Consider the following 27979-nt stretch of genomic DNA (forward strand, 5'->3'; position numbering starts at 1 on the left):
GGGCCCACGGCTTCTTGTGCACTGTGCCTTGCTGATCAAAATAAAAGAGGTTCACTCGCAATATGGAATGAAACACATACTAGAGGTTTCAAAACTCTCGGTTCCTGGAATAGGTCCCTATCGCTTTGTCCAGTTACCCCAGATATACCATATGTCTCAATCCAGTTCCTTATAACAGCTGGACGTTATTGTCAATAATAAAACCCAAAAAGGTGTCTCTCCCTCTCTCTCACACACATCCTCCTTAAAAATAAAACCTCTCCTCCTTTAACAGTCACTTTTGCAGTGGAATGCCACATGCATAACCACGATGAAGATAAATTACTGCTATCTAAGTGCGTGTAATTAGCAATCATTATTATCACATCAGCCCTTAACAGATTTCAAGGGTCAGTTATTCAAATCCCACACACTGGCCAGTATCTGCTTGAGTGAAGGGGTTGGCATGGTAACTGCCTAGCTGATTACTTTCTGTTTAATTAACCAGGGGTAACACCTGGGCTGGAGGGCTGGTTCTCACAGCAGGATCGGCCTTGGTTCAACACCTGGAGGGTGCCAGGACAGCTTTGCCCACCAGTGTCTGGAGGGCCAGAGTTCTCCAGGGCCTGCCTATGCCTACTGGCTAGTAGGGCCAAGGCAACAGCTGGGGTAGGTTTCTCCTTCTCATGAACCGCAGGATGACTGCCTTGCTAAACTTTCATTGCTTCCAACCCCCCTGGTGAGGGGGAAAGAGCTGGGTGGCCAGGAGGGCAGATATAGGGCAGGGGGCAGGAAGGAGTCATGGCAAACCTGGGGCCCCACATGCATTTGCAGTGGAATGCATGTGGCATTCCACTGCTAAAGTGACTGTTAAAGGAGGAGAGGTTTTATTTTTAAGGATGATGCGTGTGAGAGAAAGGGAGAGACACCTTTGTGGGTTTTATTATTGACGATAACGTCCAGCTGTTATAAGGAACTGGATTGAGACATCCCCCAAAGGGGATTTCAGCTCCCCCAAAGGAGTGTGAAGGGAAGTTGTGGAGCTGCACAGAGAGAAGACACAGTCTTTTGTGCAGCTGGTCTGTGACAAAATGACCAACGCTGCCTTTAAACAGGGGTCACCGAAAGCCATTACATAGCCAGCCTCCCCTTTGCCCTGGCTCGGCCTGTCAGCCGCCCCGTGGGGAGAGTGGCTGCCCACTGTGGCGATTCCCAGGGCAAGTCGTCCCTAGAATCCATAGCTGCAGTGGATGCCTGTGTTCCTGCCACGCTGCTCGGATTCCCTCCTCGACACCACCTGCTCTGCAGCTTCACGCCGAAGAGCCCAGGCACAGACTGAAGCGAAGCCAAGAGGCGTGGTGCTCGCATCGCCACAGATGTGCAGGCCACAGGCCAGACGGTGCCCTGCAGGCACCCATCGGTCACGGGCTGTGAGGTAGCAGCTCTTCTGCCAGCTCCCCCTAAATGAGCAGCATCAGGAACCAGCATTAGGACAGCCTCTGCCAGCCGCAAAGCCAAGAGCGAAGGCTGAATGGGAAACATTCCACCAAAAGCCCTGTAGGCTAGGTCTGGAAAGGATCCTACAATTTAAGTTAGTCACCTTTAGCGTCCTACTGAATCGAAAGCTGGGCTGCTAGCGTCCCTTGCAAAATGTTTTGGGGAAGGGTCACGGGTACCGGCTCAGGGGTTACAGCTGCAGGGCCAGATGCAGTCCATTCCTGAAGTGACGAATCCCGAGTAAAGCATCGACACAGACCGGTTCCTCGGCCAGAGGAACAGCGTCTCTGCAGGGGTTTCTTGCACCTTCCTGTGAAGCTGTTCGGACTAGCTGCTGTTGGGGACGGGAGCCTGGACTACATGGATGGCGGCTGATCAGGACTGGCAATTCCAACGCTCCTGGGAACGGGGAGGCAGCCTGCAGTTAGATGGTGTGAACTTGCTCACAAAGGGAGGAAGAAAGGAAGAGGCCCAGGTAAGCAAGGAAAGCGATTACGATCTATATTATGGTGGAAGCAGGCAACTCTGGTCATAGACCAGGACCTCACCATGCTTGGTGCTGTACAAATGCAAACAAAAGGACCCCACCCCCAAACAGCTGACAAGCTAAGTGTTGATGGAGGCAGAGAGGCTCCCAAGGAGAAGGCACTTGTATCAACAGCATCGTATGGAAGGACCAAGAGGGAAGGAATGAGGCAGGGTGAAAAATATCAGTGTCTTGCTTGTCTGGGTGTGGGGGCAGGGAAGACGCTGGTGCTTTGGGCGACTACCGGAAAGCCTGGTTTGTATGGGACTTGGATACTATGGCCAGGGGCATGGTAGAAAAACCTAGAGAGGGGAAGGGAGAAGAGGCTGGAACTGGGAGAAATGAAGGAGGTGGCTGCAGTTCTGACGACTGGAAAGGTTGGGGGACACTTTCACTCATTCACAAGAGCCAGGAAAGGAGGAAGGCAGCAGGTCTAGTGGGCAGTGTGCAGGCTTGGGACTCAGGGTCAGTGTCTAATCCCAGCTCTTCCACCGGCCTTGGAAGGACCTGGGGCGAGCCCCGTCCCCTCGCACCCCCTCCCATTTAGACCGTCGGCTCTCTGAGGCAGGGGGGAAGCATCACTATGGGTACAGACTGCGCCTCGCACAATGGGGCCTGATCTCGGCTAGGACATCTAGGCTGCTAGAGAAGTCCCCTCAAGGAGGATATTGCAGCAGGCAGGCCACCCAAAATGGCTATCTACGCTGCTCTGGACAGAACAAAGCCCTTGTGTGCCCAGGATGGGACAAGGCAGGTGCCCCCTCCCCCTTCACACACTGCAGACTTATCGCCAATTTAATTAACATTCCCCAACCATGTGAAGAGGCCACTCAGGAGCTCAGCGGCATTCGCTTCCTGGCTTCGTTTCTCACTTGGAAGAGGAGCAGCTGCAGAAAGCTAAATAACTTTTAAACCACGTCTCCCTACATTTTGCCCAGCTCAGGGCTGCCTTGGCAGATTCTGCAGAACACGAGCGGCCAAGCGTAATGTGGTTTAAATGGAGCAGATGGCAGCTGGTCTCGTCATTAATACAGCAACATGGCCAGTGGAGACTTAATGCTTCGTCCTAGTCCAGGCAGCCTCCACTCAGAATGAGCCTGAGCATCACCAGCCCGGTCCTCTGGTTGCTGGGCTGCAGTGCTTGATATCTGTAAATAGGTTGCCCCTAAAGGCCATTATGTCACAGCCCACTAGCAGGTCCAGGGTGAAGGGCGTATGTGGCTGCCCCCTTCACCTGCAAGAACCTTGTTGTCAGCCTGTGAATTCATGGCCTGAAGCAGGTGCCCCCTCGAGACCAGACAGGACAATGGCACAGGCTGGGACGGGAGCCGGCAGGGGTCTCTAAGAACCATGAGGTCACGCTGGTATCACTCTCCTATGAGCGGATCCAGCACTGGAGGCTCGGCCCTTGTACTCACGGACCCGAGGGCAGCAGGCACCGATGCACCTGGATGTCTCTTAGGGGGCCTCCCATGGGGGGCATGAAATACAAACAAACAGACAAGCATTAGGCCAAGCTGCTGCTGCAGCAAACTCTCCCTGTGGCTACTCGTCATGTGAAGCACCAGATAGCATAGGCAGCTGGACACTCTGCATTTTCCACTGCATGCATCCGATGAAGTGAGCTGTCGCCCACGAAAGCTTATGCTAAAATAAATGTGTTAGTCTCTAAGGTGCCACAAGGACTCCTTGTTCTCTCTCTCACGCTATTTAAACAGACGGCGTTTCCAGGAGCTGGACTGCCCCACTCAGTTACCTGCCAGGAGGCCTCTGGATGGCTCCTGGGGTCAGTGTTGCAGACAGCAGGATGCTGCTTTCAGCACGGCCATTGTTGGGACCCTTGTGCTATGAACCTGGAGCACTTCCCGGATTGTACATCTGTCCCTCCTGCTTGCACCTCGGAAGAGGAGGCTGGGTAGCCAGGCACAGCTGAGTGCCACATTCAGTCGCAGCGGGGCAGGGGGAAGGCTGCTTTCTCCATGTCAAACGGTGCAGGGGCAATGGCTCTGCCCCCTCTGCATCCCCCCCCCAAGCAAAACTGGGCTGCAGGCTAATTGAAGCAAATGCAAGTGGATGCACCTATATGGCATCAGCATACAGCTGTGTGCACAGCTGCTAACCCACAGCTGCGCCCGGCTGCCTGTTGTCATGGGAGCTCAGAGTGTGTGTGTGGGGGGGAATGCATAGCAGCTTTCAGCAGCTCTCCTCTCCTCAGGGTCTGGTTCTGTGGTGTCAACAGCACGCCGTAGTCCTGAGTGACACGGCTCATTCACTCCCTTTCCCCAACCGGACCCCCCTGCTGATGCACTGCACCGGAAAAGGCTTAACCCTGGGTATGCAGTGGAGGATTTAGTGCATGCAGGGTGTGATTTCAGTGTCCACACTCAGAACTGGGTCACTGGGCTGTAAAGTCAGTAAGATTCTAGCAGACACCAGTGTCAGTGAGATCAGACCCTGGCCTCCTGCCGGCAAATGGAAGTTTGCGGCTCAGGAGAGGAGATATTGGAGCTGTCCAGAGGGGCCTAGAGATGACAGGAAGGATAGTTCAGTTGTTCGGGCACCAGCCTGGAACCCAAGTTCAATTCCCGGCTCCACCACAGACACCATGTGTGACGCTGGGAAGTCATTTACCCTCTGTGCCTCAGTTTCCCATACTGTACAATGGGGATAATAAAGGGGGGGAGCATGTGGGGGTCACATCCCTCCCCCCCATTTGCTGCTTGGCTTTTACTGAGCATGCTCAGTAACACTGCTGAAGTCAGCTGCCCTCACTCTGCCACGCCACTATTGCCAGGCACGGGTCATCCGCCCTACTTCACAGGGAGGTGTTGAGGATAAACACAGTAAAGGTCCTGAGGCAAGGGGGGCTGTCCCTCCCCTGTCTGGGTGTGTCCGGAGCTACACAAACCCCGCAGCAGAATCACATTGTGGGCAGGACAATACCAAAGAGTGCAGTCATAGAAATCATAGGGAGAAAAAGGACGGAAAACAAAGTTAGGCTACATTTGATAATACAGTGATTAATTAGAGTGTAATTACACAGCAATTCTACTTTGATAACCTCCAAATGCTATGGATTCATTACAGAAGAAAGCTAAGAGCATGCTTGAGCATAGACACAATGAACCTGGATAAGGTATGACACTGAAGAGATACAAGTCAATATGTCATGTGGTTATGTTTCCAGTTACACAAATAAGCAAGAACGTGTTATCAACTTCCCAACTGCAGTGTAACTATGGTCACTGTGTATAAACTGCAGCTTAAACATGGATAAGAGCAAGTCTTGAAACCTCCCATGCCAGCAAAAATGAAAGGTCACGAATGCAGGGTGCAAGCATCCCAGGGTCATGGTTGGACCATGGACATGGTCCTTCACTAAAAGCGATCCCAGCAGGAAGCTCAAATAACCAATTCGTGCACTCTGCTGGTATGGGACTGAATGCAAATACAGACTAAGGTGAATGGAAGGGACATCCGATCGCCCCCTCTTCCTGCCCAAATGCTGATGGGTCCTAGGGACCCAAATCAGGATCCAAAAGACAGTTTTTCCTAGGCCTGGCAGAAGGAGAGAATATGGAAGAACTGCAATCCTCTTACATGGATTACTGTATCACAAAATCAAAATAAGCAGCATTTCTGGCTCAGATGGCTCACGCTGGATTTGTTACGAGAGAGCATGTTTACGCCCAAGAGGGGATAATGCAGGGGAGCAGCTGAGGCAGAGAAGTCAGATGACACATTTTAAATAAAAATATGGGGCTGAAGGTCACAATGACAGACCAGCTGATGGGGAGAAGGGGGCGAGGGAGTGTTCATTCCAAGTGCCAAGGAATCCAGCTCGGTGAAGGATAAGGAAGCCTCTGGTATCAGCTTCAGCGCGTCCATGAGAAGCAGGAGACAAGTCAAAGACTGAGGGATCTGATCATAGAATCTCAGGGTGGGAAGGGACCTCAGGAGAGGTCTAGTCCAACCCCCTGCTCAAAGCAGGACCAACCCCAACTAAATCATCCTAGCCAGGGCTTTGTCAAGCCTGACCTTAAAAACCAGTCTGTGCAGGCCAACAGATACAGACAGTGTTTGGTAAAGTAAAACATGACTTTTTTTGGTGAGTCATGTTTTACTTTACACTTAGGTGACTATGGAAGGCGACTGTGTCTGCCATGTTATACTGTACCTGAAACACGACTGCCTCCCACACCCCATGTCCAAATGCACATGAAAAACAACCGTCTCTGGCATGGTATTCTGCACACGACACACAACTGTGTCTATTAGACCAGTGGTTCTCAACATTTCCTATAACCCGTGTCACAGCAGAAAATACATTTCTGAACTCCACTCCATGATGGAGGAGTGACCACCCAGGGGGAGAAACCAGGGGCTTTGTTGTGAATCACTCCAATCTGAGAGCCCCTGAATTTCAGTATTTTCATCCAAAGTAGATCTTATTAATTATGACTGTGCAGTGCTCTGAGGCCTCCTGGATGCTGCTGTCATACAAATGGTGCGGAGAGCACCTGCCAGTTCAGGGGAGGAGAACACAAGGTAGGCAAACCACGAGACACCGTAGTTAACCTTCAGCTGGGCTGCTGTTGCATCTGGGAGTGGTGCTGGCTTAGTTTGATGCATGTAGCAGATTGCCGAGGGGGACTATGGTACTGGGGCCGTTCTCTAGCTGCAGAGAAGCCAAACCAACACAAACCTACTTTCTCATCTCTGGTTTGTCCAATGAGAGCATCCTCCTTGCATTTCGGAGGGTGAGTCAACAGGGCACGCGCTGCCCTGCCACTTCCTACACAAGCAGAACAAGCCAACAGGGCCACTGGGGAGAAAAACCCCGCTCCCTCTGGACTCTGGGGATGATGAATAAGATGTTTGGTTAAGAGCGCAAAGCAGCGCTACCCATCACATCCCAGCTGCGTCTCTCCCTGGAAACACAGACAAATCTCTGGCAGGGAGCAGCTGCCCAGTCATAAGGTGCCAATGCAGATGTTGTCCAACACCACTACCCCTTGAGTGTGGCAGGAGCTGCTGCCACTCTCGGATCCACACTGGGTGGTGGGCGTGACAAGGCCGAGAGGAGCTCCCAGCATGGCTTCCTTTCCTAGCACATGGCTGATCTGGAACATGGCTATATATGGAAAGGGAAAGCGGCTGCAAGGGAAGGGCCTCTCCAGTCCCATTCCCTCCCACCTGGTGTGACCCGTACCCACTGCGTGTGGTGCTCTGTGCGCCTCTATTCCTGGCTGGGCCACATAGAGAGTTTGATGAGCCTGGATTGCTCAGATTCATAGCGTTTAAGACCAGGAGGGACCATTATATCAGCTAGTCTGACCTGTGTATCACAGGCCATTACATTCACCCAGTTCCCCCTGTCCTGAGCCCAGTACTTGTGTCTGGCTAAAAGCATCATCCAGAAAGGAGCCAGTCTGGGTCTGCAGACCCCAGGAGATGGGGAACCCACCAGTGCCCTGGGGAGCTTGTTCCAGTGGTCAGTCACCCACCCGGTTACAAACCGCTGCCTTATTTCTAACTGGAATTCGTCTGGCTTCAGCTTCCAGCCGCTGGTTCCTGTTCTGCCTTTTCCTGTTCGATTAAAGAGCTCGTTAGTACTCAGCATTTTCTTCCTGTGTAGATACACATCTGATGGAGCAGGGCCTTTTAGCTCAGGAAGTAGCTGTCTGTGCTTTTAGATCAGAGGTCTCAGATTCAATCCTCATTGCTAACAACCCAGCCAGGCATCACACCAGCTGGATGCTGTGGTTGTTACCACGTGCTTTTGAGTTGCTTTGCTCTACTTTGGGACCTAGGAGTGTTAAAAAAGGCAGTCCCAAGGAAAAGGACTTGAATTAACTTATAAATTGGAAACTTTGTTTTCATCTTCCCCAACTGGTGAATCTGCTCACAAGCTCAGCAGGCAATTAGTTCCCTTCCCCACTGCAACCTCCCCTGGGATCCCGTAACTCAGAAATGGCTCCATGAGCCTCCCTCCCCCAAGGCAGGCAGAAGCATCGCTCTCAGTAGCAGTCAAGTGTCTGGAAGCATCAGGACTTGTCTACATGCAGAAAACTTGCACCAGTTTAATTAAATCAGTTTAGTTAAACTGATGCAAACCTTGCATGTGGACTTTTTTATTTCAGTTTATCGTAAATGGAAATAAGCCATGCTCAAACCAAAATAAGAGTGCCCATCCAAACAGGGGCATGCACTGATTTAACCAAATCAGTTTCAACTCCCCTCTTTCATTACCCCAGTGCAAATCTCTGTGTAGACAAAGCCTCAAGAATATGATTTTAAACTGGTTTCACTGAACCTGTTCAAAAGGCCATGGGGACACACCTAATTCAGTTAAAACCAGGCTTATTTCAATTTAGCTGAAGCTAACTTGCTGTGTGAACCTATGCAAGTCACATCCCCTGTGCACATCCCCTTATCTGTAAAATGGGCGGATTATTTCCCAAAGGTACTGCCAGCATTTGAGTTTGCAAGGATCTTTATAAAGGCGGATTGCTGCTGCTGACATGGCAGGGCCGGGGCCCACTGTGCCAGGCATGGGCAAAGACACAGGAGGATATTCCCTGCCCTCATTAGTTAAAAAAACCCATTAACAATAGTCATTGCAACATGAGGTGTGTCGGGAGGAGAAGGAAGGCCCAGTGGGGATGGCACTAGCTTGAGACTCTGGAGACCCAAGGTCAAGTTCCTACTCTGCCCCAGACAGACCTTGGGCCAGTCACTTGCCCAGCGCCGTGAAGCTGGCATAGCTGCACTGCCTGCCCTCATGGGGGCTGTGGGGACAAAGGTAGTAACGACTGTGAGGCTCAGATACTACAGTCATGGGCCACCTGAGACAGGTCCCCTCCAGCTAAACATTTCCTCTTTGCAAGCCCCAGCTACGGGGCGACAGGACACCAGGCTCCCACACACTGTGTTAGTGTGAGCTCCCCAGCTGATGGGACCCACTTTTCTCCCCTCTGCAAAAAGATGCTGTGATAGCATCATGTCACGAGAGGAGCGATCACCCTGAGAAAAGTGACAGAAAGCATGACCAGGACAGATCATCTCTTCAGACGGAAACTCTATATTGCTTACGACTTGCTGTCTGTGCAAATGAAACAGTTTAACTAGCCAGGCCTAACTCACAGTGACAGCTTTACACTACCCACAAATCTCCGCTCGTGCGTCTCCAAGTCACTCGGCCTTTTCGCCTACCCCTGCCCCAGTTTGTGTTTTGGTTTTTACTAAGCTTGCCTTCCTCCCCTCTGAAGGGCACAGCCCGAAACACGTAGGAAAGAGGACAGAGGCACCAGCCAGTTTGGTCCATTGGATGAAGGCACTGCACTGGGAACTCAGGAGACCCAGGGTCTGAGTGATCTTGGACAAGCTTCTTCCCCACCCCCTCCACCTCTGCATGTCCACCCGCCCTTTGTCTGGTCTGTTTAGACTAAGTTCTTTGGGGCAGAGACTAAAACGCAACTGCTATGATTCGGCAGCGTGTTGCATGGGGTTAAGGACAAGATACAAAGCTGAGAGACCAGAAGGCTCAGGGAGGTACAAATGGAGATTTCCACCACAATGACCTGCCCGCATTGGGGATATTTAAACTAGGAAGAGTGGCCGAGGTTACCTAACCTGTTGTAGCTAACCCTGACCTTTCTCCTAGTGTAGACACAGGTATCGCTCTCCACCTTCACCAGCAAACTCAAGACATGAGGGGTTTCCTTGCATCTAGACTATGAAAAATTTGGGTTTAGGTCAAGGTTAGCTCACCTTGATTAAGTCTTGACCCTTTATCTTCTTCTAGACATACCCATTCTGTCCTGAGGGTGCAGCACATTTAGGGAGCAGGTGGATGCATTAGTCAGTTGGACTCATCCACCCTTCCCTGCAACCTTAGCAACAGTCTAGAATGGATTCCTAGGTATTGGGAAAACTTTTTGTTATGTCATTTACCTTAACAAAGCACAGATCAGCCTCTGCTTCTCCTGGATCAATAGTTCTCTCTCGAGTCTATAAATCTTGATAGGGCCCTGAGCAAATGTCAATACTGATGGAGTGTACCTATTTTATTGTTAGGTTATTTGCGATGCACATTTCTGAAGGCTCCCCAGGGTCTACAGCACAGGAGTTAGGCACAGGCTAATAGAAAACATCTATTCTCTATAGATGCACCGATGAATGTACAGGTACCTATATGGCCCCTTTCACCGCAGTATCTGACACAAAGATTTAAGCAATTTGCCTTGGAGCAGGTGCTGCCTTCTTCACCTAAAACCATCCATTCTTCCAAACCCATGACAAGCCCTTACTGTGAGGATCAGGCAGAGCCCACTCCCCCCAAAAGTCTCCAAGCACTTTGCAATCTGAGGTTAAGACTCCCCGCATCTCTGCAAGGCAGGAAATTATCAGAGCCGTTTGACAGGCAAGCCAGAGGCACCATGAATTCAGCTGGTTCAGGGTCACAAAGCGAGTCAGCAGCAGGGCTGGGAATGGAACCCACATGCTCAATGACTTTCACTCACTGCAATCCCACGCTGCCCTCCTCCTAACAACTGCCAGAGCAGCGTGTTCTCCACCATGTGCCGGGCCAAAAACCCAAAGCCCAACCCCGCTTCCTCAGATTCTCCAGGTGAAGATGACATTTCAGAGACTTCATGGGGGGGTTGTGAGCGATCGCCTCCTCTCTGGAATCAGAGGCAGCGATTCAAACATTTCCTGTTACAAGGGAGTGTTGCTGTAGTGAGACCAGATACTTCCGGGAGCTCTCAGACCTGTCACAGCTTGCCGGGCTTTTGATTCTTGCCTCAGTTTGGGAAGATCTGAATGACACCAGTTGTCTCTTTCCATCTGCTGTCACTGCTGGGTGGCACACCTGCAGACCTGTTGTTTTTATTCTTTTCCTTTCAAATACACCCCAGTGCTAACGGATTGGCCTTCACTCCCTCCTCAGTCACGAATGACTGCCAGTGACTTTCCCCTTTATTCCCCATATTTTAGGGAATTCCGCCTAAAGACTGAGGTAGCAAAGGACTCGGCAGAAATGCCGTGATTCCATATTTACATGCACTGAACTGTTTCCGACAACAATCAGTCCTTAAAAGGATCTGCATCCCTCCTGCAGTCACATAGCTATATTTTTACCTGTCTCGGTATTTACAATTGCTTGTCACCTTCCGTGTCACTTTCAGTTCTGTAATCCAGTTAGGAAGAGCTTTTCCTGCTATTTCTCAGCGTCCCTAGAGTGATTTGCTTTTATTCATTCCTAGCAAGCAGCTTCGTATAGAGCAGAGTGAATTTCACTTTACAAGAGGGTACACTGCAGATTCGTTTCAAAGAAACGTTATTCTGCATCAGGAAATCACACCACTCCTTACCGTTTCATTCATTGAAGGAAATGGACCCTTTTACTTATTAATTATTGTCTATGACAATAGCATCTCGAGACCCCAACCGAAACCAGGGCACCCTGCGCTAGCTGCTGCACATCCACATCATAAGAGACTGTAAGCGCTTTGTGTCTAAATAGGCAAATCGGACAAACACAAATTTAAATCATGAGTCAGTCTCTCCAAAAATCATGAGAAAGGCTTGAAAACAGATTAAAAACCCACACTTTTTTTTTTTAAGGGAGTTGGAGGGGGAGAGGGACCTTCTAGGCTGAGCCTTTAGGTCGCGCTCCAATTTAAGGTTTACTCCACAACCACAAGGGCTAGAAACTTCTTCTTTTCCAGCTGAAAGCCAAGATCCCTGGCTCAGCACATGCCTCCAGCAGCTGAAGCTGTAAGACAAACACCAAATACCACAGCACTCTTTTTAGTCCCATTTTACAGACGGGGAAGGGAGATGAAGACAGGTGAAAGGACTCATGGGAGGGAAGTCGTGGCTGCACCAGGAACTGAACCCAGCTCTGCCAGCCTCACAAGCCAATGCCTGCACCCCAAGACTTCCTTCCTGTCACTTCTTTCACTGTTCGTGATGTTTTTGATCACCACCAATGGCCACAGTACTGACAGCTGGTATCACAGACACCAGGCATCACTGCCAGATACAGCTACTGTGGGATCATCCTGCCAGGAGCATAAATCATCCGCACCGGTTAGCTCAGGTCTCTAGGGAGCTGTGGCATGCTGGACTGGCTCCTTTCTCCTTAGATCCCGCTCTGGGATGCTTTGTCGAACACCTCACATGGGTGGAGCTTGGTGAAAGGCAGGATTCGATCACACTTCATGGGAGTTTTCAGGCAGTCACCTGTGCACAGAATCTGCTAGCATCTAGCCCATCATGCCCTGTTCAGCCTGCCCAAACTATGGTGGCAATAAGCAGCAGCTGGTATCTTCACTGCATCTTCCTTGGCCAACACATTTAAATGCCAAAGACAGTTTATGAACTAATCTGTACCGTAAAAGCCTCTGGAACGATTAAGCTGAAATCCATATGCACAGAGAAAGAGGGGCCGATCTCCTGTGCAACCTGCTGTACAGGAAGAACCTCCCAGCACACGTCAATAGCTAATCAATGTATATTTTTGTATATCTAAAAATCACTCTGCAATAATAAAATGGACGACAAATTACGATGCATTTAATAATTCATCAGAAATAAAGGACAGGACTTTTATGAGGGTTTGCAAAATTCATGGAGCATCTGTAGGGAGAGTTAGAGAACAAAACACACCCTGAGCAGAGGTCCAGCGTAATGCCCATGGGCTAATTAGGTCTTGAGTGGCCTGTTGGGCTTACCCTGGCCTTCTGCAGAGAGGTCTCCCCGAAAGAGCGTTTTGATTCCAGTCTGGTTTCCCTGTAACAGTTTGTGGAGAGGTCCCCTCTCTTCAACAACAATTTGCTTTCATGCATCAATAGAAGTTAATGGGTTAAAGCTAGCCTACACAAACACAATCACATCTCTGATTGCAGCGTAGCTATGTTGTGTGCGCGTGAGCATGTACACAACACCCCATACAATGGGGTCTCATCTCACTGAGAGCCACCAGGTGCTACCATATTGCACATAACCAGGAAAGGAAGAAATCCCACATAAGAAAAAGAAAGGAAAATGTACTGTGAGAAAACATCCATTTCTCCTACAGAGATTCTGGGCTGTTTCAATCCGATCTGGAAGGCTATTTTCAGATGTCTTTGCTCGCAGTTGAATGGAACAGCCAAATCTATCAGAGCAGCAGAATTCTGTACATTTGTCCTTCACCAAGTTTACAGCAGCTTAAAATATGAGCCATGGGGACTCGTGCTCCAAATTGGTTTCCATAACGGTATTGATGACACATAGCACAAGGTGCTGCATCGGGCAAGCCTGGAGTATATTAAAGACCCCTTAAGATTCAGGGGGCACTCTCACTATTAACCCCAGGAAGCATCTATCTGTAGAATTAGATGCCTAAATACCTTTGAAAACATGCTACTTGACTACTTTCCCGTGCCTCTTCTCCCCACCCCATGTCTGTCTGTCTTCTGAACGAGAGCTGGGCCTGGCCTTGCATTCACACATCAGGGGTGCTGCTGGAAACCAGCCCCACTCATAACTTACACACAGAACAGCAGCAGCTTGTGGCGAAATGTTACCAGAAAGGCGCGAGGGATCTGGTTAAAGCTCACAGCCTGGCGTCAGGATGCTTGGGTTTCACTTTCAGCTCCACCACAGCTTCTCGGGGCCTCAGCTGGGGATAATGACCCTAAGCTTTCTCCACCCTCTCCCAGAGACGGGGCTCAAGGGAATCGAGTCGAAATGGGAAGACGTCCCTGTTCAGTGTGCGAGGAATAACCTATTCCTCTTATCTGGGTTGCAGTAGCACTCGCAATACCAGCCAAGGATTGTGCAGGGCTATAAACAGCAACAAACCTACCTGCTGTAGGTACTTAATGGGCCCCAATTATTGTAGAATCGGAGCCTCACAATTGTTAGTGTATTTGTCCTCACAACACCCCCCCACACCTGGGGTGGTAGGGAAATGCTCTTATCTCCGTCATTCACAGATGACCCGCGGCCCTGAGGAAGGGATTTTTGAAAGTATTTAGGCACTTAATGCCCACTGAACCCACCAGGAGTTTGGTGACTGCACATCTCTGGCCCAGACACTCTACATGACCCACGGACACACAGCCAGTCCTGCGACAGAGCCCGTCTCCCCTTTCCCAGACTGCACCATCCTTCCTCTCCAGTGACCGTCCCTGGCCTGGCGCACTCACACGCTAACAGACAGGAGGAGGAAGGGGCAGGGTGGGGCGGCCGAGGTAACAAAGTGAACAGAGCTGAGCAGAAGTCACAGTGAGCTGCTTGCCAACCAGTGCTGGATGGGGGGTGAGGGGGGATCCGTAGCCATCGGGGAAGAGGTATGTTTTAAGGAGGAATTTACGAAAGGATCATGCGGCAGCTTCACTTGGTCTAGGAAACCCAGTCCCCTCGGAGACCCCGCTACCCTATCCCCATTCATCAGCCTTTAGGTTCCCAACTGTTCTTTTTGCCTTGGTATCTCTAACTAAACCTGTCAGCAGACATCATAATCACAAACCCACTCAGCCAGGCCAGGCAAATGAGTGCTGCAAGCATGTCTCAGAGGCCAGCTGTACCCTTTGCGTGTCCTGCCAAATTTCTCAAACAAGTCCCAAAAGCAGGAAAGCAATAACTTATTGTGGGAATCGGGGGAAGCCAGAGAAGCTAATTTTCCCTACTGAAGCCTCACCGGATGCGTTTGCGCCTTTGTCTTTTCTAAGTTGGGCTTGGGCTGTTGGCGTCTCGGAAGATGGGTTTCCAAACGTCAGCAAGGATCTGTCACGTCAGGTTCCTGCACCTCTCTCCTTGCACAGGAACATGACAAAACCCATTTGGATCTTTCTGTGGTGCGGCTCCAGGCTGTCACATGGCAGAGCCCAGCAAGTCCCAGAACACAAGACCGGGCTCCTTTCCCAGGAAATTCAGTGCAGGGGGGGCTGATCTCTGAGAGCTCTGTCTGCGTTGTGGGTTTGGCTGTATTGGTACATTCCCACCTGACTCCCTGGAGAACAAGGCTAAGCCAGAGAGCCAAGGTCGCAGGGAAGAGCCCAGAATGGGAATTTCAGGCCAAGGGAAGGGGTTTATTTGTGGCTTCATTAATGTCTGCAAAGCACTGTTGAGATTCCTGGCTGTAATGGGCTGTAGAAGGAACAGATGCAATCCCCACTCAAGCCAATGGGCATCTCTCTTTTGATTCTGATGCGAGTTGAAGCAGGCTTGTTAGTACAGACAAACCCAAACCAAACCCAGAGCCCAGCACTCCCTGAACTCTGTAAAAGTTCCCATTCACACGCCAACTATCCAGCCCAGGCTTTTCTCAGGGCTGGTTGGGATTCTTAGAAACCCAAACCAGGGTTGATTTGGCTCTGGGTCCAACTGTATGTGAACCCTGGACTTCCAGGGGGGGTCTGGTAAATGGATCAACTCTGGTCCGTCACTGTAACTTTAGATCAGCAGGGGGAGTGGACCTTCTGCTCGCCCAGCATCGCCGATATTTCCCCAACCCGGCAGCCAGGGCACACTCTGGATCTATTACAGCTTTTAAGGACGCTGTTTGAATGGCAAATTGTGTGTGCCTTGAAGGCCTCATTTACCACTTAGGTTGCAATCCTGTATCTTTGCCTATTGTTTAAATCAATACGCTGGGTTTGATCACAGCCGGTTAGAGCACATGAAGCCCCTGCTGTGTATTAAAGGCAATTCACTGGCTGTACATAGAGGGAATAAAACCAGTACGTTGGCATTGATCTTGTTGGTAGGTAACCACTAAAGTGACCTAATCCCAAAGAGGGACATGGTCATCGCTGTCCTTGGGGCCACAGTCACACGAGACGAGGCTCAGACGCAGATCCCGCGATTATAACCCTAGGTTTCCTATGCCGTGTGGACACTCAAGCGCCGGATTGGAAACACTTGAGTCCGCAAGCCCGGGACCCCCAGACCAGGATTTACCCTGAGAGATTAAGTGGCTTTCCTGAGGCCAGGAGCAGAACAAGTTGTTGAGCCCAGATTTCCTGAGTCCCCATCCAGTGCCTTAAACACACCAAGATCTTTCCTCGCCAAGCTGCACCCCTGATCCAGAGTGACAAGGCTGCCTAAGGTGTTACCAGCCCTCCTTCCCCAGAAATCCAGCCTCCATCCTTTGCCGAGGCATTTTGGATTCTCGCCTCCAAAACTTGGGCACGTCAACAACTCAGCAGGCACCTGTAGAAGTCCAGCATGCAAGAGCAGAGTGGGATTTGGGGCTGTGCCTGCCCTCAGGTTCATAGGCAGGTAGATTTTCCAAAGAGATTATCTTCCCCGGGGCACCTAAATAAGTGGCTGAATTTCCAAAAGAGCTCAGCACCGAGCCTGCTGGCAACACACTGAGCTTTGGAAACAGCTGGTCCCCTGGTGAGTGCTGAGAGAACAATACACTAGAACAGAAGATTGTTATTCCACATACAGAATTTGGCCAGGCACGAGCCCCTATCCCACTCCTGGAACTATGTGGTAGCTGGAGCGTCATGGGGGCTCGTTTTATACACACAGTATCCAATGGCCCATGACCGTTAGTGCAGAGCTACAATGACCCGAGTCATCACATGGATTTCTTCACTCATCTCAACTCTGCTGCCCTGCAAACGAGCCCTGGCAGACGCTTTGACAGCTAATTGGAGAAACCCCAACTCTTTCCCTTTGTCAAGGGCAAGTAAGTTGCAGGCAGTATTTCCGTGGGGCATGTCAGGAAACTGCATTAAAGGGGAGCGGAGATGCCACGAGCTCTGGGAAGCGAGGCTGGGCCCTTCCAGCGCCTTTGTGTGGGTGAGGAGGAATTTCCCCCCAGGAGACTGCAGCAGCCTCGGATCTTGGAGGGGGGCAGAGGGGACATGAATTGAAGGGGCTCACCTGGAAGGTCTGTACATGGGACTCAGGTCACCTACCTGGTGAGTTGATCCTGCCGGGGCGTTTGGGGATTGCAGACCCAAGATGGAGTCGTACAAGCCCACTGCAGGAGGGCACGATCCCGGCCGAGACCTGGGGTATGTCCTCGGGTGGCGTGTGCTGCCGGGGCAACTCTTCTATTGTTCGCGCACCAGTTCAATCTGTGCTAGTGCAGTGGGGCCTGTCTCCGGCTCCATGCCTAGACACAGCCGGGGGCAAACCTGGTCGGGGAAGAATCTGATTCCAAAGCACCCGCGGGCTTTATGATGCCTGTGGCCAGACCCCGACAGGGGCAAGAGGGAGCAGCTGTGTCGAGGAGCATTGACGAGCTGCTATACTGATTTACACCAGTTGGGGATCTGCGTCTACCTGTCCCAACCTAGCATCAGCTTTGAGAAGAGCAAGAAGGATGCCCCAATGCAGGTGCTACCTGCTCGGACGGATTCTCAAGGGGCTGGAAGTGGGCAATGCCAGCAGAGCGTCAGGTAGGAGGCAGAGAGAGGGCATTCCTGGAATCAGAAAAGACACTGGACGGGGCCTTATTCCAACGGCTCAGAGTAAAGGTTGTTATTTGTTACCTCCAATATCCAAAGCTGAGGGAGACAGGACAAGTTCACGGTCATTTTGCATCCGAGTGGAAGGGCCGGGAGACGAGAATGCTCTGTCTCGCTGCATTCCAGCAAGATGGGAGCTGACAGGGCCCAAGGGACGGCTGCTTTGGGAACTCGGCCGCAACGGCTGCTTATATCCCATGACTTTTCTGGGACACTGGCAAAAGGGACTATATTTCAGGAGCCAAAAACAGCAAGGGAGTAAATTCTGGGTCTGCTGGAAACTCAAGGCAGCTGGAACGCTAGGTCTGAAATGTGAGGGTAGCACGTGGGGGATCTGTGTGCAAGGGGCTGCTCGGCGCTGCTCCTCCAACTTGTCGATGGCTCATTGTGCAGAGAAGGAGAAAATACACAGTGGGCCTGACTCTCCATTCCACTGCGTCTTGTACTGTCTTTCACACCACTGCAGAGCGGGCGTCAGAGCTGTGTTTCACATGCATCCACCGTGAAGGGGTATAAATGATGGCACAGAGTGCAGGGCAATGGAAAAAAAAAATCAATCAGCCCCAGCATCTTTTATTCTTTGCGTATCGCTTTGCTGGGAAAGCACCATCTCTCTGATTAGCTCTCAGTTCAGGGCAGGATACAGGCTCTGAAATCCCAGTTGGAGCATGCAATTTTCGTACTTTTAACTGTTTACAACAAATCACATTAGCATCGGCATCATTTGTACAATTGCATCCGGGCTGGGATCTAAGCGAGCGCCGTTGGGTCACGGTGTGCAGAGCGCTGCTGCCACCCCCAGGCCAGCACAGAAAAGCGGGCGGCTGAAGCAGAAGGCTTTTGCTGCCCGAACCAGAGCTGGTGTTTGACTGAACGGCCTTCCTTCCGGCAGCTAACGAGGGGCAGAGGAAGCTGGAGCTGGACTCGGGGCAGCACCCTGCAATGGAAGTTGGCTACACTGCTTGGGCAGACAGGATGCTGTGATATGGGGAGCCCAATGCTGGAAAAGCTCAGATCACCGGCAGGGCGAACAGACGAGAATGACAGTTCAATGCATGTTTAGAATATCCATGCCCATGATTTGCGCCGTGCTCGCTCTCCCAGACACACCGGGGTTAGCACAATGTCCTGGGCTATGGGAGGCCAGGCTTCAATCCCCTACTCTGCCACAGACTCCCTGTGAACTCTGGAAAAGTCACCTAGTCTCTCCATGCCTCCGTTCCCTATCTGTGAAATGGGAGCAATAGCCCTGCCCTGCCTGACGGGGTGAGTTGTGCGATGGTGAAGGGGACCGTATAAGTGCCTTTGTCAGACAGAGAGTTAACAGGGCGAGTCCTTGGGAGTCGTGAACGCCTGATGAGAGACCCAAGCCAAAGTGCAGCACAGATAAACATTACTAAGACCTCAACAAGGGGTCTCTGTAGCAAGATCCCCTGAATGTTCGCAGGAGAGAAACAGCAACTAGGAATTGAAATGCACAAAGGATTTTCCTAATATTTTCCTCTTTAGGACATCAACTTCCTGAAACCTGCCCAAATGGGATGGAAAAAACATTCCACTGGAACGCGCCAAGCTCCATGCGTCCAAGTACACCACCACCCAGTGGAAATCAGTCCTCCCCATGGACACCAGTTTGTTTTCATCAGTCACACAAGAGCCATCGTCCAGTAGCAACGTGTGGTCGAGCGGTGAGGGCACTGAACGGGCAACGGGAGAGCTGGGTTGTGTTCCCAATGCTGCTCTGTGCCCTGGGACCAGTCACTTCCCCGTCTCAGTTTCCCTTCCCGTCCTTTGTCTGTCTTATCGAGTTAGACTGGAAGCTCCTTGGGAGCAAGACTGTCTCTTGTGCGGTGTTTGTACAGCACCTTGCAAAACAGAGCCCTGGTCTTGGCTGGGGCTTCTAGCCACACAAATAAAAATGGATGGGACTTGCAACAGCACCAAAGAGCACAAGTCACTTTAAGTCCCTACTAACCCAGGCTGGATTTGAAACAGCAGCCTAGGAACAAAAACGTTCCTCATCCCAACTTCCCAGCTCTTCCTGCATTGAAATCCAACGTCAGACAGAAAAAAATCCAGGGTTTTTTCCAGCAAAAAACCCAAGAAAATCCCCAGTGACTGATCATTTGATTTTGCTGGGATACTTTTGGGTGCAGTTAATAAATAGTAACAGTGCTGATTATTGTATCTGTTTGCCGAGATATTCTTTCCATGGCTCCCTGCTGTACAATGTAAGTGATTAGAGTCTTTGCAGAATTAATCCCAGAAGCCAGAGGGAGATCATGAGAAAAATCTATCAGTAACCATAAAAGCTACCTTTGATTCAGCTGCAGACAAGCTGTCTGCCAGGATACAATTCTGGCCCAGTCCAGTCTCCATCCAACTTCATATTATTTTATATAATTTATTCTCTCTTTTTTAAAGCCCTCTGATTTCGATACTTTAACAAACCAGCTGCATTCGAGTTCGCTCATTTTTTGTGGAATTGCACTGGGTGAACTTCACCAGGTATAAGAACTGTTCAAATCCCTCTTTAGCCTTCGTCTGAAGACCTAAGGGGCTCACAGGCCCTGTGCTGGGCCCTCTCCCAAAGGGACATCGTCTTGTCTCCTTACAGCTCCCCCTCAGCCTGATCTCACCTCTCCAAAAGGAGTCCTTCCACTGTCGACCAGGCCCTGCACCCTTTCCCAGTCAGACACCAGCTCTGGGCACTGTGAATGCACCAGGAAGGATTTGATCTCGAGGGTGATTTAGTGCTGTCCAGCCTAACCCTGCAACTGGCTTGCATCCCATTGAGTCCAGCTAGCATTCTGGGTGTTACCCAGCACAGCACAGGATCAGAGCCCTTTGCCGTACTGGACTCTTCAGTTTAAGTGCAGACGGCCACTTCCTCAGCTCATGTGAATCAGTGTCACTCCACCGACGTCAGTTTACACCACCTGGGGATCTGGCCCGACGTCTGGCAGAGAAGAAGGAGCGTTTTGCATTGCACTGATTTCCAAGCTTTTCCACACTCCGGTTTCAAGCTGCATGGTGGAGGTGAGCCCTGACAGGTACGTCAGCAACAAAGGAGGGTTCGTAGAGCATCTGGAGTGAGGTCTGGTGCGGTGGGCCCAGTGGGTGCGGAGAGCACAGCGGAACTGCACCATTCCCACTGCAGTTTTATCGAAACGTATCAAATGCATCTGGCACGGAGCTGACAGCCCTGAATCTTCAACGCATCCCCAGACCAGGCAAAGGGCACCCACACCGACCCTGCTTGCGTGGAGGGATGAGACGGGACGGAACCTGGGACCGTGAGCCGCTACCACACTGAGCGACAGGACTGGAGCAGGTTCAGAGCCTTTGTGGATCAGCAGTCTGTACAGGGGGCTCCCACCGGCTACTCCGTCTCCTAGCCAGCCCCTCCCAATAAGTCTCCATGACGATTTGGTAGGGCCTCATCTCTAGCCCAGCCCGTTCCGGCAATGTCCAGGCTGGGGAGAAAGGGGGGCGATTGGGGGCTCCTGGTGCAGCACCCCCTGCAGGACAGAATGTACATTACGTGTTCAACCCGCCAGCCTCCCAGTCCAGGGCGACCAGCTCAAGGCACAGTACCAAAGGAAACCGAGCCCCCCTCGCCCCCCCCCCAACAAGCAGCCTCAAAGCTTCATACAGAACTAATGGCTCCTACCCCCCCCCACCTCCTCCCACCTGGGAAAAGCCACTGATCTGTATTTATTATCGCCAAGGAACGCCACTTGGCCGGTGAGAAGGCGCCCTCCCCACACTGACATATCACAGCCACCACGAGTACTCCTGAGAACAGCTGCTGAGACAGGAGAGAGGTGTGGAGAGACAGCACTGCCCAGTGGTTAGGAGTCAGACCTAGGTTCTGTTCCCAGCTCTGTTAATTACCCGCTGAGTGAAGCTGGGCACATAGATTCATAGATACTAAGGTCAGAAGGGACCATTCTGATCATCTAGTCTGACCTCCTGCACAGCGAAGGCCACAGAATCTCACCCACCCACTCCTATGAAAAACCTCACCCATGTCTGAGCTATTGAAGTCCTTAAATCATGGTTCAAAGACTTCAAGGAGCAGAGAAGCCTCCCTCAAGTCAACCATGCCCCATGCTACAGAGGAAGGCGAAAAACCTCCAGGGTCTCTCCAATCTGCCCTGGAGGAAAATTCCTTCCCAACCTCAAATATGGCAATCAGCTAAACCCTGAGCATATGGGCAAGATTCACATCTCTGCCTCCAGCCTGGAAATCAAAGACGAAGACTCTGAATGATCAAGCTGACTTTTTTTAAGCAGGGGCTCTGTCCAGAGGCAGGAAAATGTATTCACTTAGTTATGTTACAAACTGGCAACTGGTTAATATGCAATTCTGCACTACTGCAAACTGCTGGTAGCAGAACTATCCAGTGGACGTGACCCTGCATGCCGGGAGGATACTCCATGTTTTTTTGTGAAGCAGACAATGATCAGTGAGCTGTAGCTCACGAAAGCTTATGCTCAAATAAATTTGTTAATCTCTAAGGTGCCACAAGTACTCCTTTTCTTTTTGCGAATACAGACTAACACAGCTGCTACTCTGAAACCTTTTATACTAGTTAGACATCAAACAATTCAAGGAACTTGGACCTCCAAAAAGAGAAGCTGCTTAAAAACAACAAACTTTCTAAAGAAGTTCCATTTCAACAGGCAGCTTGAAAACACTGCCCACGAAACACTCGGCATATTTGAGAGATAACATGGCCACATGGATAATGCAGTGGACTGGAACTTATGAGACCTGGGCTCAATTCTTGGCTCTGCTACAGGCCTGCTCAATGACCTAGGGCAAATCAAAGTCTCCGTGCCTCAGTCTCCCCATCTGTAAAATGAGGGGAATGATCCTGACCCTCCGTTGGAAAGCACTTTGAGACGTAAAGATGAAAAGCTCTAGAATAAAAGAGCTAAGTCAGGACTGTGTCTCCATATAGCTCCGAGCACAATGGGGCCCTGATCTGAACTGGGGCTCGTACAAACAAACAGGCGGCACAGAACTTTCAACCCATACTCCGGAGCGACAAGCTAAACATCCCCCTTCTTCCTCAACAGAAAGAAATGCAACTGGTTGGTTTTGGTTGCAAGCGGTTTCATTGAAATCAGCGGAGGCAGAAATAGGCCTTACAGAGTGGAAAGCCACAACAGAGAAACTGCCACACAACGCTGCCCAGACTGCAGAAAAGTGGGCAGGAAGTTGCAAACACACTGGGTAAATGTGAAGCAAGGGCTCTGGTGAGGAGCTTTGTATCAATGGATGCATTTTATGGGGAACCCACGTCTAGCGAAAGCGAGGAGCAGCAGGAAAAGGCCTTTGAAGAGAACTGAGCTGCTCCCCATTCACAAAACAAAATGAGAAACACAAAGTGACCCAACCGTACAAGAGTTTGATAGAAGAATTCTAGATGGAAAACCAGGACACCTCCATGCACTGTCTGACTGGGACTGCACGAGGAGCTGCTGCACATGATGGAAATTCTCTGCAAAGGACTTGACATCACAATACCACATGGCATGAAGTCGGATGTACTAAGCACAACCCAGTGGCCATCTGGACGTGGAGAAGTGAAAGAGCAATGCCCACCAAGTTCTATTCAGGACAAGCATACGGCTGCCAGCTAAGAGAAGTTATGCAGCTGTGAATTTGGCAATAAATACAGGAAGCAAAAATGGAAATCATGAGCTCCCTGATAGCCCTGGGTCTAACACGGGTGCAGAGCTGTTTGAATTAAATGGAAAGATTACCTCTTGGCTTTTAACTGAGCAGTTTATGGTATAAACATATTAAGTGACAATGTCACAGCAGGTCACAAATCACTATTTGCTCACCATGAGACTCCAAATGAGCTAACAACAGACAACAGCACACATTTCGTCAGTGACACTTCAGCAATCCACTGACACGTCAGCGCAAACACCATGCTGAGCCCTGACGACGCACAGCCAAATGGAGCAGCAGAAAAGTCAGTACAAATGGCAAAGAATTTAATATAAAAGACAGCTGTGGTGGATTTAAGGGATCTACGATTAGCATTGTGTGAATACTGCACAGTACCTCACGGTGCTTTATTAGGGTCACCACTTCCAAAACCCATGGGCAGAAGGATTGCGGGTGAAACTTTTCAGAAGCACCTACGTGAAAAAGTAACAGATTTTTTAGATAAAGGAAATGCAATGGATCTAATTTACCTAGATTTCAGTAAGGCATTTGATACCGTGCCACATGGGGAATTATTAGTTAAATTGGAGAAGATGGGGATCAATATGATCATCAAAAGGTGGATAAGGAATTGGTTAAAGGGGAGACTGCAACGGGTCCTACTGAAAGGCGAACTGTCAGGTTGGAGGGAGGTTACCAGTGGAGTTCCTCAGGGATCGGTTTTGGGACCAATCTTATTTAATCTTTTTATTACTGACCTTGGCACAAAAAGTGGGAGTGTGCTAATAAAGTTTGCAGATGATACAAAGCTGGGAGGTATTGCCAATTCGGAGAAGGATCGGGATATTATACAGGAGGATCTGGATGACCTTGTAAACTGGAGTAATAGTAATAGGATGAAATTTAATAGTGAGAAGTGTAAGGTTATGCATTTAGGGATTAATAACAAGAATTTTAGCTATAAGTTGGGGACGCATCAATTAGAAGTAACGGAAGAGGAGAAGGACCTTGGAGTATTGGTTGATCATAGGAGGACTATGAGCTGCCAATGTGATATGGCTGTGAAAAAAGCTAATGCGGTTTTGGGATGCATCAGGAGAGGCATTTCCAGTAGGGATAAGGAGGTTTTAGTACCGTTATACAAGGCACTGGTGAGACCTCACCTAGAATACTGTGTGCAGTTCTGGTCTTCCATGTTTAAAAAGGATGAATTCAAACTGGAGCAGGTACAGAGAAGGGCTACTAGGATGATCCGAGGAATGGAAAACTTGTCTTATGAAAGGAGACTTAAGGAGCTTGGCTTGTTTAGCCTAAGTAAAAGAAGGTTGAGGGAAGATATGATTGCTCTCTATAAATATATCAGAGGGATAAATATAGGAGAGGGAGAGGAATTATTTAAGCTCAGCACCAATGTGGACACAAGAACAAATGGGTATAAACTGGCCACCAGGAAGTTTAGACTTGAAATCAGATGAAGGTTTTTAACCATCAGAGGAGTGAAGTTTTGGAATAGCCTTCCAAGGGAAGCAATGGGGGCAAAAGATCTATCTGGCTTTAAGATTCTACTCGATAAGTTTATGGAGGAGATGGTATGATGGGATAATGGGATTTTGGTAAGTAATTGATCTTTAAATATTCAGGGTAAATAGGCCAAATCCCCTGAGATGGGATATTAGATGGATGGGATCTGAGTTACTATAGAAAATTCTTTCCTGGGTATCTGGCTGGTGAATCTTGCCCATATGCTCAGGGTTTAGCTGATTGCCATATTTGGGGTCGGGAAGGAATTTTCCTCCAGGGCAGATTGGAGAGGCCCTAGAGGTTTTTCGCCTTCCTCTGTAGCATGGGGCATGGTTGACTTGAGGGTGGCTTCTCTGCTCCTTGAAGTCTTTGAACCATGATTTAAGGACTTCAATAGCTCAGACATGGGTGAGGTTTTTCATAGGAGTGGGTGGGTGAGATTCTGTGGCCTGCGCTGTGCAGGAGGTCGGACTAGATGATCAGAATGGTCCCTTCTGACCTTAGTATCTATGAATCTATTGATTTCCAATGACTTCCACTGACTTTTCGCTTTTAAAAGGGGACTTTTAAGCAGGGTCAGGCACCTCTCGAGTGTCCCCTCCTGGCCAGGGATGGCTATGCAGCACCCTGGTTTGTCACAGGACCAGCTATCACTTGACAATTCATTTCTCCCCACCTGGTGCAGCAAATAGGTTGTGTCACAGGGGGAGTGTGGCCCATTTCCCCTTCAAGGGCCAACATGCCTGTGACACTGATGTCAGTGCTTGTGAAAACTGACCCTTCACCCTTAGCACCAACATCGAATGAGTTTCGCGAGCCAAAGGTAACCAACATGAGGAAGTTACAAAAGATGGGTGTGCTGGAAAACTAGACCATAAAATGACACCACTAAACAGGTAGCCCCATTGCCAGGGGAGGAGACTGTCCGAATCCAAACAGAGCAACATGGCCACGTAACAGCTACCCCATCCCCAAGGGCGGCCGGCACGGCCATTCCTGTGCACAAAAGGCCAGAGATGCTGGACCAATGTGTTCGGGGGGGTCCGAGAGCCATTGAACCAAACGGTCAACCTTGGATATGATGGAAACCATGTCAAGCCAGGGGGCGCGGCAGCCCTGCCAGCACCTCTAGTTCCAGCAGCTGCACAATGGCACCCAAACAAAACCAGAGCGGGCGCTGGCGACCCAGGGCCCTAGTGACAGTGCTTGTGTATGCACGGGAACAACTCGCGGACACCGAAGAGCAGCAACCTCAGGCCGCACAGTCACCGAGCCATCTGGGTTCAGAGATCCTAGCGAGTGACAGGCATCCAATAAGAGGCGGAGACACTCCTTTATCTGGGGGCTTGGGGGATCCCCCTAACTCCCACCCCGATTGGCTGGATTTGTTGGGGGAGGCTGGCGGTTGGCTGAGACTGTAGGTTTTTATATGCAACAGCAGTCGGAGTCCAGGGCAGCAACCCCAGCCACGCAACCGGGCCATTAGTCACCCCAACTTACGCCCATAACGACAGGGGCCGGGCGACAGAGGCAAACCCTTCCCAGCACCCCCGGGCTCCAGCTGCCCTGCCGGTAGCCCTGCCGGCCGACCACTCACCTTGGCCCGTCGGCACCTTCCCTTTGTTGAGCTGCTTGAGGCGTTTCTGGTGGGATTTTCCATTGTAGTGTATCTGCGCCTGGGCAGCCGAATTGAGCTGGATGTTACAGACCTCGCACAGTGTGAACGACTGGTGCTTCTTCTCCCGCTTCCTGCTCTGCTCCGACTGGCTCCGCGCCGTCTCTGCCAGGTGGGTCCTGTTCTCAGCAGGGTGGGACAGGCTCAGCGGTCGTTTCATATCTATGGGAGGAAGCACAACCCCCCACAGTGAGCGGGTGCTTGGATTTTAAAGGGACTGAGTCCAGGAACAGGGGTCCAGGCAAGGTGGGAATTACCTTGCACTGACACAAGGCAGATTTAGGTCACACACCTGCCTGGCTTCTCAGCCTGCCTAGGTTCTCGCTCTGATTTGGGTCTAAGGAGAAGGGGTATGGCAGGGGCTCCCAAAGCAACAGGAACAGCATTCGCAGCTCAGGGAGTTTGCATTAGGCATAAGGCATTACCTAATGCATAAATTGTGGGGAGCTGTGCATTTCTTGGAGGATACAATGGGCTCGGGATGGGGAAAGAAGGAACTTCTCTAAAGTTCCCCGACACCAGCAACAATCCTGGTGTGAATGACAGACCTCTATGCTCCCCAGGGATGGTCTGTGTCCTCTGTGTATGGAGAGCTGGATTTAAAATCCACTTAGCCCAGGCCAAAGATCTCACCCTTGGAGATTCACTTCTGGCTTTCTGGAGGCGAATAGCTAATCTCTCCCAAGGAGCAAGCAGAGTACAAGAAGCTCCTGCCTAAAGCCAGCTCAGTGTCCGCTGCAAGGACATCCCAAGCTATGTTTACTTGCCTGTGCTAAGGGGGGAGGGGTTCTTCACCCACCCTCATGCCCATCACAGCCTCCTCTTTTGTGGGGCACCACTTTGCCCTCACAGCTAATCGCACCTGCCAGCCCAAACCCTTCCATTTGGACCTTACGTCCCCAATGCCACCTCTGACAGGTGGAGGTGCTAAACCATAGGATTTGCAGCTCCGACTTGGTAGCCCCTTTAAATACAAGGAAGGCCGCCCGCACCCACACGCTTCTGTGCCATATGTTGTCTTTCTCCCTTTCAATTCAAATACTGGGCTGGGCTGGGCTGGGGGTTGGTTTTTTGGGCTAGTTTGGCCATGTTTGGTGGAGCTTCAAATCATCTTCGGTCCGCAGGCATCCTCAGGTCTGGGGGGGTCGGCAGGAACTAGCCCTGCAAACGATACTTGAGGAGGAGCTGGGAAACCGCTCCCAGGGAGGTGCTCGTTCACCCAGTGGTGCTGTGACAATGAAAAACGGTGCCCTCCGAGATGTGCCAGTGCTGAGGGAATGGCCTGGCTGCATCCCAGTTTGGGGGCCCGTGGAACATTTGCCGCCCATGAAAGGTGGGCCCCGAAGAGGTGAGAAAGATGGAACCCACAGCTGGTGTTTATCACTCACACACTGTACAGACAGCCTGAGACACCTCAGGGGCAGCGTAAAGACCATCTGGACAGAGGGGTTCTGCTACTATCTGTGGGACACGAGGCAGGTCCCAGCATCCTACTAGACAAGCTCGTGCCTGAGACCAGGAAGTGTTATATGGGATCGACTGGCTCAGCAGCAGCTACTCAGCCCAGGGGGGTCTAGTGGTCAGAGCACAGAACTGGGCACTTA

At 50.6% G+C, this 27979-nt stretch overlaps 1 protein-coding gene across 3 annotated transcripts in view; it reads right to left on the bottom strand.

The window, feature by feature from the left end:
- ZNF385C (zinc finger protein 385C) overlaps positions 1 to 27979 on the bottom strand; it is a 191387-nt gene that overhangs the window by 94025 nt on the left and 69383 nt on the right. For all 3 annotated transcript variants that reach the window (XM_038385466.2, XM_038385465.2, XM_043503524.1), the window contains exon 2: positions 26298 to 26537. In XM_038385466.2, coding sequence (XP_038241394.1) covers positions 26298 to 26537 — 240 coding nt within the window. The remainder of the gene's footprint in view (positions 1 to 26297; positions 26538 to 27979) is intronic.

The sequence above is a fragment of the Dermochelys coriacea genome, chromosome 27 (assembly GCF_009764565.3).
Source record: "Dermochelys coriacea isolate rDerCor1 chromosome 27, rDerCor1.pri.v4, whole genome shotgun sequence".
Lineage (NCBI taxonomy): Eukaryota > Metazoa > Chordata > Testudines > Dermochelyidae > Dermochelys > Dermochelys coriacea.